General features: G+C 40.2%; 1 protein-coding gene across 5 annotated transcripts; it reads left to right on the plus strand.

Moving 5' to 3' along the window:
• Positions 1-4206: 4206 nt before the first annotated feature.
• Positions 4207-10849, plus strand: LOC115564204 (organic solute transporter alpha-like protein). Of its 5 annotated transcripts, none has more exons than XM_089259548.1 (4): positions 4207-4325; positions 8913-9532; positions 9798-10532; positions 10605-10849. In XM_089259548.1, exons 2-4 carry the CDS (start codon positions 9400-9402, stop codon positions 10712-10714), a joined length of 978 nt encoding a protein of 325 aa, XP_089115674.1. In that variant the 5' UTR covers positions 4207-4325; positions 8913-9399; the 3' UTR covers positions 10715-10849. The 5 variants fall into 5 exon arrangements, with proteins under 5 accessions (XP_089115674.1, XP_089115675.1, XP_089115678.1 ...); XM_089259549.1 differs by having other exon boundaries at positions 4279-4421; XM_089259552.1 differs by lacking the exon at positions 4207-4325 and adding an exon at positions 4459-4476.
• Positions 10850-11956: the final 1107 nt, after the last annotated feature.

Here is an 11956-nt window from a genome sequence, read left to right on the forward strand (position 1 = left end):
GACCAATGCTGGCATCCGTTTCGACCAATTTGCTATTGGCCATTTGGCCGCTCGATTGTTGTTTGCCGCCAATTGTTTTGAAGGCGCACACAGTTGAAGCCAAAGGCAGACCAACGCATGGTTTATTTATGGCTTCATTCCTCACTAGACTAGCCCGGCGTATCCTTTTTTCTCTGCATAGGTGGCCAGCGGCCAGCGGCCAGCGGACGAAGGCGAATGCAAGAAAAACTGCATGCAAATCATTTGCTTCTCATAATTTATGGGCCACCGTCAGCCAAGCAAATAAACTGCAATCTATCTTGGAGTGCTCGTGTGGCTCCAGGCTGCCAGTGCAGTTTCGATAAGTTCCTTTTATGGGGCATATTAAATTAGGACTTATGGTTGCACCTGCACTAGGCACTTACTACATACTTGCACTGGCTTCCGTGAGTGTTTTTTAAATAATAATAATGGGTGTTATGTAATGCCAAGTCTCTTCCTGTAATACCTAGATTGTTAGCCCAGCATTGAACAGTTCTTTTTTCTTTGCAGGAAGTGCATTGAAATGCCTGTACAAAAGTCAACATTTGATTCTTTATTTCTGTCAGAAAGGGAAGCGGAAACGGAAATGCCAGAGAGAGCACTTGTAAAAAAGGCAGGCCAATATGGCTGCTGGGCACTTGGGGGACCCGCGCGCGGACCACGCCTCTCCGCGCCCGTGTTTTCGTTCATTGTGTATTTGCCATATGCAAATGCTGGAACCCTTTGCTGAAAAGCAAATATAAATATCGATTAGACAATCGCCAACTATCTGACAGGCTGACAAGGCCTCAAAGGCGGCATTGAACTTGTCTACGCAATGTATGGCCCGCTCGCTCACCTGCCCACCTGCTCACCTGTTCAGCTGCTCAGCGGCTGGCACTGCCCGGTCGCGTCGCAGCCGTTCAACTGGCATGTCGTGCTCAAAAAGTTGCGCTAACCTTTGCATGATTTAATTATTTGTAGCATACTTTTGTGCGCCGACCAAAAACTTCACACCTGAACGCACAGCAGCTGCCCTCGGGCATTTGCTGAGTGCTGTGAAACTTTGCCACTTTTGCATTCACAGCTTTGTGCGTATGTGTGAAAGTGTAGGTGTAGATGTGTGCCTGTGTGTGTATGTGAGTGTGTGTGTGTGGTAATGACCGTAGTGCTAGTGCTAGTTGCTGGAAAAGTTTGCAAGGGTTCTCAGCCTGCGGTTTTTTGTTTTCTGTTTTTTGTTGTTTTTTTCTGGCTTTTTGTGTGTGTGTGTGTGTGTGTTTTCTCTTTTTTTTTTTGGGTTTCGAAATGAATGTCTCAATTCATTTTACGCTACACTGCGTCCCAAGTGGAGCGAGCCATGCAAAAAGGACTGCGGGCTCGGGTTCACATTCAGATTCAGTTTCGCTTGTGTACGGCCAAGTGTTTGGGGTGAGGGAGCCGATGGCGAAAAGTGCAAGCGTCGCAGAACAATCTTCGCCGCTCGGCATCATTACAATTTGTTGATTTGCTTCGTTAAACAGCAAACAACAGCCGCAGCAAAAAAAAGATGAAGAAACAAAGAAGGGCACGCGAAAGGATAAAGTTGAAGTGAAGATGACGACAAAAGTGTTGATGGTTTGGCAGGAGCAACAGCAGGAGCAGCAGGAGTAGCGGGAACACAAGAAGCAGAAACCACCAGCGGTCGTCCTAAGGCAATGATGGCTCCGGCCACTGGCTGCTCTTTGTAGTAAATGCTCTCAGTTTCTTTGTATACCCTGTAAGCTGAAGAAATGGCTAAAAGCGGGTATGATGTTTATACGAAGGAACAGTATATATATTTCCTCAATATAATTATTTATCTTAATTAAAACATATCACTTAAATCTTTATTCCCACATCACGCCGAGTACAGGGTATCCCTGGCTTCCTCACGCTCATCGTGTTTACTCTGACATGTTCATTTTGGTATTTAAAAAGCATTGCATTGCTCCCCACTTGCCAAGAAATGAAAAAAATAATATAATATGTGACATGGGGCTCAGCTCTGCTCCGCTTTGCTTTGCTTTTACTTTTGCGAGGCGTTGATGGCGGCGACGTAGAAAACGACGCCAGCTTCAAAGGCTGCGCCTTGAGCCCTGAAATCCACGATGCGCGCTGCTGTAGCCGTCTAGCCACTGGCTATGTGTACAGCGGGCAGGGGGCGGCAGCTAAGACCCGTTGAGAGGAAGCTGCAGATTGGTGGCAGTTTGCCAAAGCAATCATTGCTGTCAGACGAAAACAAGAGAAATATGTAAGTTAAAAGCGAAGATGGCAATGTGGCACTGGCTGTGGCTGTGGTGGTGGCTGTGGTGGCGGCTGTGCGGCTGCTGCCGGAGGAGGCGGCCAACAAAGCAGTGAACTTGTGAGTGGGAAAACAATTTAGTAATATTTTTCTTGGCCAGCTGCAAGTATTTGTATTAACAGAAATTTCTGTGTAAGCGCCAAGAGATTTTCATTTCAGTTTTGCATTTGCTTAAGCTACGAAACTGTTTTGAAATGAATGTGAAGCGTGCCTCAGTATGATTTAATTTAATTATATTCAATTTGAGATTTGTTCTCTTCACATTCTTCACACTCAAATGGCATTCGAATTCTCTCTTAATTTGAAGGCCCTTCACTTGGCATCTCGTCTCCTGCTCGGCTTCACTTTTAAATGGTTTGTATTCTCAATTTTTTTATCAGCAGCTGCCTCGGCTCGTCGTTGACCCTCTGCCACACACAAAATTAGATTTATTTGCAAATTATAACTTAAATTGCCACATGGCCGAGGCAGATTCTTATTTTTATTTATATTTCATTTTGTTATGGGGGCGCCTGGCCTTGTGCCAGAGAAACGTTTAAAGTTGGCAGTTGGCAGTTGGAAATAATTCAAAGCATACTTTCGGGCGGCGATTATAATTCACATTTAATTTGAGCCCACTTCATTCGGTCGATGGGTTTATCAAGCCGAAAAAAAGGCTCATTGTGTTGGCCCATTAAATTAGTTGGCGGATGTGCGGCTGATCACAATTATGTAGGCATTTATTTAGCTAATTGCATTTTTATGTCGAAATTTAAGGGCTCTGGCCATAATCAGGGTTTAATTATGACCATAATCACATCTCTTGGCTAATTATTCACTGGTATGCCGGATTGTGTCAAAGTATATGACGAGATGATTGGGCATTTCAATCCGTATCTGTGAAATATTCCGATCTTGATTGCTGCCGGGTGGCTGCTCGCTGGGGTTATCTATTCGCCCGTTGCGAACGGTTTTAGCTCTTAAGTGTCAAACACACCGATAGGGAGTAGACTTGTTAATTGGCTTGTCGTGCAGCCTAAGCACTTAGCGCTGCTAGAAATGAGAAGAAAATATTAGTTCAAAAGAAACGCATTGGAAGCATCCCGATCCGGAAGTATTGTAGCCACATTTTCACAACTAACTGAAAGCCATAAAGCGAGAAAAGAATATAGACATTTTCAAACGAGAAACAATAGAGAGCAGAACACTAATAATATCTGAGAATTATTAAAATATCTCGAGCAAGCATCACATACTCACCTTTTGTGTCTTCTGTCCTATTTTCTAGGCTTTAATCAGAATATAAATATTTATCTTTAATATGTGAACATCATCAAATGTGAGTGTCAATATGTGTTTTTTGCTACAATCCAAATATTATCAGTCTTATCTGCGGATCGTATCGGTAGCCTATAGTGGAGCAATACTGGGTCAACGAAATTGTATAATATGAATCACAGATATCAGCTTTTGTCGCCACAAAATATATAGTATATTACGTCACGTATAATTTATTCCAAATTTTGCTTATCTATTGCCATTGATATAATATGTAAATAAAAGCTAATTATTTAACATGGAACTGCGAAATACTGCCACAATTCGTGGCAGCCACTAGATTGATGAGTCAAGGCAGGTTAACGCGCCCCTTTGCCCATTTCCCGACTCGACTCGCGGTCTAAAGGGTGATTCAAGCACAAAAATCAAGCGATTTCTGCAACAAACTCGTCAATATGCCATTTCAACTCTGCATCAATTCGCCAATTTCAATTTCACAAGCTACCAATACGCAGTGCTGTAACAACGTCAGCGGTAAGTGCTATTATTATTATTATTAATGTTGTTGTTGCTGCTGCTGCTGTTGCTGTTGCTACCGCTGTTGCTGTTTTTGGCTAGGCGCATAATATTTTGTTCGTGATCGGCATTGGAGTGAGCGAAAATTTTGTTTGAGTTCAGTTTGTGGCCAGCGCGCGAGTGAACAACACACGGCGCGGCGAATCGTCTTGCTAGAGCGAGACAGCGTTTTGTAAGTGTAAGAGTGAGAGCGGAAGTGATAGTCGAAAAAGAAACATTTTCAAAACAAAACAAATTTCAATACGAGTTGCTCGAGCCGGTCCAAGGGGTATCTGCGAGTTTCATCAACAAAGCATTTGCACATTCGCACAATACAATAAAAAGTAATTTAATTATTTTTCACTAAAATAATAATCAATTAATATTGCAAAACAAACAAGTCGCATTGGCAAATTTTTATTCCAAATATTATTTGAAAATTAATTAAAACGCTTCAAGCTTTTGTCAATGGCAAAGCGCATGCAAATAAATAATTGTTATGCTGCATGAGCTTTGTGGTACGCGACTCTTGATGGCCAAGGTCAATGAAATGTGCCACTAGCTACTCTACCAAGGGAGTGAGAAAGATAGAGTGAGAGAGAGAGAGAGATAGAGTTGTTAAACTTAATTTGTGCATTTGGGCATTTAATATATAGAAATTTATGCAGCTGATGAGCTGTGCAATTTTATATAATTAGAAACGGTTATAGCTCGACCCAATTGATTGTTGGGTATTAAAAGTGTTCAATGCAATCGGTGAGATTTGTAAAATTAGAATTTTCGCTAGCTCAGATATGTTGTTGATATAATATATGTGCATTCGCAATTGATTGAAGGCAATTATTTTGAGTTCTATAAAATTGCGATCACACATTTAGCTACGAATTGAAGAGTGAAAACGTGACAGAATTCAGTTGAGCTGAATAAATAAAACTTGAGTGATTTTTTGTTTGGTTTACTATAATTAAAGAATATTAAAATTATTTAAATATGTATTTATCTATGTATATAAAATATTTTCATTTAGTTAAAAAGTGAAACAGTTTAGATTAGCTCAAAGTACAAAAGAATTTAATCTATATATGTTTTGTTAGCATTTAAAATAAATTAGTTAACTCCAGCTGTAATGCCATAATGTATGAAAAATCTTATTATTTTAAGAATTTTTAACGACTAGAAATAGTTAAACGTATTTTACAAAAATATGTGCAGCCATACTTGGTAAATCTGTAAAGATTTTTTTGAGTGAGATGTCAAAAGATTAATATTTGTATAAAGTCAACGAAATTAATTAAGGTTCTATTATTTTATATTTTCTATGCAAATCAGTTTACATATATATATGATCTTGACATTTGACTTTATAAATAATTAAATATTTAATAATAATAATAAAATAAATTAGAAGTCCAGGCAAGCAAGAGCAAGCCGTTGCAGAAAATCAATATACTCCTTTCAAAATTTCTTAAGAATATATGTGTATATACATGTATTTAGTCTACTTCATGCCCTTTCTTATTTATTTTAATGCATAGTATTATACATATATGATATATACTTTTTCTTATTGATAAAATACAATTCCCTTGAATTTTCTGTAAGAAAATCCCCAAATTTATAAGCACATCGTTGTGCGAAAGAGACAGGTAGAGAATCGATGGGATGTTTTGTGATTTCGATTGCCGCTGCGAATAACTTTTCCTCAAGTACAAAGAACAAACAAAAAATTGCTAAACATTTCACATGCTGTTCTTGAATGCGTATTTATAATTTGTTTTCATCTGCTGCATTTTATTTCTCTCACAATTTCTTTGAGCATATTTGTTGTTGCCATTGTTGTTGGCCATGTGTGAGGTCGTGTAGCGCTTTATTTACTCTTTCAGCCTTCTTTTATTTTTCCGTATATTAGTCTTTGTCGTAAGAGTGTTTGTTATTTGAGTCATTTGAAAGCCTCGAGCAGAGCTCAAGTTGTTGCCACATACAGCGCCGTGGCCAGGGACAAAGTTGCGAGTCGAAGACTCGTCATGGGTTTTTTCTTTCATCTGCTGCTCTTCGCTTCACAATTTAACTATCTCATTGAAGCAGAGGTGTACTTCGGCTGGAATTGGTTACACTAAGCAAGCAAAACAAATGAAGTAGTCTTTCGCAGTTTTTACAGTTTGTTAACTTATTTCATTTAAGCGTTAAGTGGGCCAAAAGCGGATTGCAAAACTTTGCCAACTTGGCAACTTGAATGAAAAATCTCTTCAAATTTTCACAAGCTCTTTGGCAACTCCCATTGTTGCTCAAAAGTTGCACAAGGATTATTATTTCCCTCTTTTGCACTCATTTTGCTCCATTTTCCATTTGGCTGTTAATTGCGATTTTCATGTCGCCTCATTTGCTTGGTTTATTTATTTGTTCTGTCTGCTCTGCTATGTACAGATAATAAATTATATTTTCTGAAATGTGTCAAGCAAATATCAACTCTGTCAACTTTGAGCTATCATATTTAAGTAACTAAGACTAATTACACTGTGTGAGCATAACATAGATAGATAAGGCGATGATGGTTGAAGCATATGATAAATAAATAAATATAAATTAAATTGTCTCTGTATCTGTATCTGCATCTGTATCTGTGTATTCAAATTTTTACTTTTTGATTGCTATTCCTCAAATTTATTTATTAATTAAATTCGTTGTTGTTGTTGTTTATTGCGTGTATTGGCCATTTGCGAGCTGTTAAAAATTGACTTTTTATGACGTTTATTTGACAGGCTTCGTTTACGCACTAAAAAATGTGCTAAACAACAAATTCAAATTCGAGCTCGAGTTCTATGCTAATTGTTTAACAAAAGCATATGAAATATGCTATGGAGTTGTTGTAAATTAATTATAGAAAAATTGATGAGCAATTTGCCAAGCAACTGGTGAAATATACATATATACATATGTATGTATTTTTATACAGATATATAGATGTTGTATATAGTATGACTAAAAAGGGCGATTTTATTTCCATGCAATGAAATTTTGCTTTTTGCAGAGCTTTTGGCACGTTTCTGGCAGATGCTCTGAAGGTCGTCGGCTGAGTGGAAATAAATTATTATATGTACATACATATATTGTTTTTCTTATGTATTTCTCGTTGTGTTTCTTGTTGCGTTTTTGCACTGCTCATGAAGCTACTGCAACAGTTGGCTATTTTAATTATGGCAAGCGACTCGAGTGCTGCTGGTTAACAAACGGACGACAAAAGCAACAATTGCTTACATAACCAGGCAGACAAGCAAATATACACACGCCCCGGCCATGCCCATATGTATGTAGATGTACAGACATAACTGTGTACATATGTCGGTACACATATATATACAGAGAGGCATACATATATATGAGCGAAACGTATTTTAGTATGCCCGGTCGCAGGTTGATTATGTTTTCGAAACCAGTTTTTGGGGTGCCTGCAGCCAGTTGGCGTACTCTCTCTTGCTCTCCCTGTCTCTCTGTCTCTCCCACTCTCACTGTCTTTCTCTCTTTTAGTCTCCATCGGCATTTCCATTTCTTTCGCCTGCTCAGTCTTGCATGCTCTTTAGTGGGTCGCCCTAGACCTAGTCACGTGCCTGCTTATAGCATCAACAATTCAGCTTCGCTTATGATTTGCATTTTAAGTATGGCTAAAGGTTTTACAAGAATAAAGAGAAGAAAGTTGAAAGATACTCGATTGAGCTTTAACCAATTACCAACTGCAGATGATAGCGAAAACTTGCCTCACTCAATGCTCACATTTCCAATATCAAATTGATTTCAATTGATCGATGTTCCTAAAGAATTCTCAAGAATTCCTTTGAGAAATATCTTCAAGCAGGCACATGGGCTAATTGTCATTGACATTTGGACTTTGTGACTGAGGGCGTTACACATAAATCACTTCCGATAATTATGAGGCTTATCAATTTTCTCACAGCACTCACAAATTAAGTGTCGAATCACACACTGACTAGACTACTGAAGAAGTTGGCCAACTGAAGCACCTTGTTCGACAGAGTGTAATCAAACGCAGAATAGATAAGATTCTTGAATTACGAAGGGGATTTAATTTTAGATTTTATGCTCACTCACTCAGCTGATTTGTGAATCACTTTTTGATTTATGTTCAATCTGTAATATGAATCACCTTAAGCAAAGGGCATTTGCTAGTCGGGCAAGGTATCTATCGCAGCTTGTCTATCGCGTGCTGCCGCTCTCAGCCGATGTCAAGCTATTGACCTGTCTTTAATTTCTTATAATGTAAGCATAACAAATGATTTTCATCCCATTCTGCTTCATGAATATTATATCTATGATCACATGACCGCACGAAATAAAAGCAAATTGAAGTGCCTGACTCTTTCATAGTCAATGTCAGCAATTCAATTGGCTCACGTCGAAGGGAAAATGAATATTGAAAGAGGATTTAGTCACAGTTGATTTACGTACAAGTTAAACTTGCGAAAATTCCAGGAAAAAGTGCTTTATTTTGCTATAAAGACTATATAGTATTGCGATTTGTTAAAAGTGAAATATGTTCCACTGAAATCAACATTTTCTACAAAATAAACATTAAGAAAGCACCAAAGTTCATGGTCCCGCATTTAATTCTCTCACATGTCTAGACATTTGTTTAGCATCAGTTAACGGAAACAGATTAATTATCAATTGTTTAGACTGAACCGAACACTCGTACGTGCCTCTTTGGATTGGCTAGCAAAAATTAAACAATTCCTTTGGAAATTTATATTTCTCTTCTCTTCTCTAGATAATTGGCACTGCAGTCTCTGGTTAACTCAACACTTTCTCCGGTGGAAGCAGTCGGCATTGGGCATTCGGTAGACAGTAACGGAGGCGGATGCGGGTGTTTAACAGATTGCGCAAACTTTGAGATACATTTATGAGTGCCAAGAAAACGGCAAAAGCCAGCCTCGTACGCCGGAAGAGTAGACGCATCTGTTAACAAGCAGTCGCACAGTTTGGTTTCAGTGATAAAATGTGAAGTGCGGCGAGCTGAAGTGAAACAAAGTAGAGAAAAGAAAAGAAGCGAAAAGAAAATAGAGAAAAAAAAACCACACACACACACACAGACACGCACACACAGACACCCTGTGAACATAAAAGCAGCAAAAGTCAGCAACAAAGCCGCCAGCTTAAAACTTGCCCTAGTTCGAATTTATCATAAGTTCACGCACACACACGCAAACACACACACACGCACACACGCACACACGCACACATCAAATAATAAAAATATGAGCTCCCGCGAGGACTTTGAACGGCTGCGGCAGCAGGAGCAGGAGCAGCAGCTCAAACTCGAACTGGAATTGCAACAGAATCACACCATCAGCATGCACAGCCATCCCTTGCTCTCCGAGTATTATACATGTGAGTAAAACTTACAATGCTGGCTCATCTGCATAAATAATAGAATGCTAGAAAAAAACTCGAATCCAATAAAGTTGAAAGTTGTTTAAATTGCTCACAGATCAAAGTTTCCATGTGACTACATTGAGTGACCTTGATCGATTTACACTGTGAATATCTGGCCTATTTATGTTCAGATGATTCTTGTCAACACCAAGATCTAGTCACATTTTCCAGTCATTCACTCGCTTATACTATAATTATCTCCTCTATTCGCCCTCTTCAGATATGACGGCCTTTGTCTCGCTGGCCATCTTCGTGGCCGCAATGCTGACCATACTAAACATTTCCATATATCTGGCGACTGTGTCGCAGCTGCGTCGCCATCTCAACAAGCCGCTGCTGATGCCCTCCATTGTGATGGTCAGCCTGTATCCGGTCATCTCGGTGGCGGCCCTGGTGACCATACTGGTGCCGTACTCTTGGTTCATCTGCCACACAGTGATGCACGCCATGTTCATGATAGGCGGGCCCGTCTTTCGTATGCTGCTCTTTCGCTATGTCGAGTCGGAGCAGAACTATCTGAAGGAAACATCCGGCGAACCGGTCGCATTGAATACGCCGCCCTGCTGCTGCTGCTGCCTCTGCCTGCCCATGGTGGTGCCGACGAAGACGAAGCTGTGCATCTCCCGCTACATGGTCTGGCAGATGCCCGTCTGGCAGGGCGGCATCATGCTGGTCATGAACATACTCTACTATCGTGATATCACGCTCTATCGTGAGGTGGTCCTCTTCTTCATACCCTTCATCATAGCATCCATTGTGCTGGGCGCCTGGTCGCTGCAGATCACGGTGCGCATGATCACCAAGCTCCACGGCGACTATCAGCTCAGGAAGAAGATGTTCTGCCTGCAATTGATTGTGCTGCTCTGCAAGCTGCAGTACCTAGTGCTCTACGAGCAGCTGAACTCCCTCAAGCTGGGCGGCGAATATCCCATAAATCACACAATTTACAAGCAGAGTAAGTGCAGCAAGAGAGCGGCGTGTGTTGTTTGTGCGGCCATTAAGTTTCTATTTTTGTTTCATTCTGCAGCCATCATCAATATCCTGATACTGGTCGAAATGGTACTGGTCTCCATGTTGGCGCAGAGCGCCTATCGCGTACCCATTCAAGTGCAAATCGACGACTCGAATCGCAAATGATAGAATCGCGAGCTGTAGTTGGTTAGTGACACGAGTTGTATAGCAAAAAATTGTGATAATTTAATAAAGACAAATTAGTTTACAAATAAATAGAGATCAAGTTTAGAATATAATAAAAATATGGCGAAAAGCCTATTGAAACATTGAATTGATTGATATGAAAATATTCCATTTATAGAGAGACACAAATTTATTGTGGCACACAACAATTTGGACAACCTGCTTATAACTGCTGTCCTCTGCATTTTTGCCAATAAAATACCAATTTCTGGCAATATAAATTGTCGGGCCAAAATATTAAGCCAAGCTATCCAGTTCATTTTAGTTGCATTTAGTAGACAATTCTTATGCCCGACCACTGTCACAATTCCTTAGGCTGTAATTCAACGAAAATGGGTCGAATCTCAGCTGCCTTGTTGGCCAAATAGCCGACCACAAATCATGTGTCTTCCCGGATCCTGCCTGGAGTGGATGGAGTGTACAGTGTCCAGTGTCCAGTGTCCTGCCCGGCTCAAGCCTAAGGGTTCCCAGGACACGCGTGTCGCGTTTAGCTCATAATTCTCAATGGCCTCAGGGGGCAGGCGTTGGAGTTGGAGTTGGAGTTGGGCTTGAGGTTTGGGTAGCGCTTTACATTTTTCAACAAAATTGTATGCGGCTTAGGCCGCATGGTCTAGGCGCCATGAAAATACAATAAATAAGTGTTGTTTTTATTTATTTTGTTTTTGGCTAGATAGCCTTTTTCGGATAACTCAATTGCCGTCGTTGGGGCATGGCTGGGGACTGGCCAGGAGGCGGCCACAAGCTGAGAAGAGCAAGGAGCCAAGGCACGAGAAAAACAAGAGACAGCAAAAGCAAAAGCAACAACAACAACAGTAAGAGCAAATGCGTGTTGTTGTGGCAGTGCGTTGAAATTTATGATTTATTTGAAAAGAAAGTACATTGTGCGCTGCCGAAATAAATCACATCGAAGACGCTGCCAGGGCGCTGGCAACAAGAAAAGAACGCCAACGAACGAAAATCAAATAAATAATGTGAAACAGTGCAACAACAGGTTCGGCCACTCGAGCAGCGCAAATGCCCTAACATTTAATAGAAGGAATAGAAACCTTGTAATTGACCAAAAATTAAAATTGTATTGCCTACTTTTGAGCTGAAAACAGTTCCAGTTGATTTGCAATCGTCATTGCACTGAATATATTTTTTGTTGCATACTTTCGTGCTGAGCTAAATGTAAATTCAGCA

This window comes from Drosophila navojoa, chromosome 4 (assembly GCF_054131105.1).
Source record: "Drosophila navojoa isolate 15081-1374.11 chromosome 4, UAZ_NAV_1.0, whole genome shotgun sequence".
Classification (NCBI taxonomy): domain Eukaryota; kingdom Metazoa; phylum Arthropoda; class Insecta; order Diptera; family Drosophilidae; genus Drosophila; species Drosophila navojoa.

Coding starts and splice junctions, on each gene's coding strand:
- LOC115564204 (XM_089259548.1), top strand. CDS start 9,400: ATGAGCTCCCGCGAGGACTTTGAACGGCTGCGGCAGCAGGAGCAGGAG. Junction 9,533..9,797: donor GCTCTCCGAGTATTATACAT/GTGAGTAAAACT, acceptor CGCCCTCTTCAG/ATATGACGGCCTTTGTCTCG. Junction 10,533..10,604: donor TCACACAATTTACAAGCAGA/GTAAGTGCAGCA, acceptor TTCATTCTGCAG/CCATCATCAATATCCTGATA.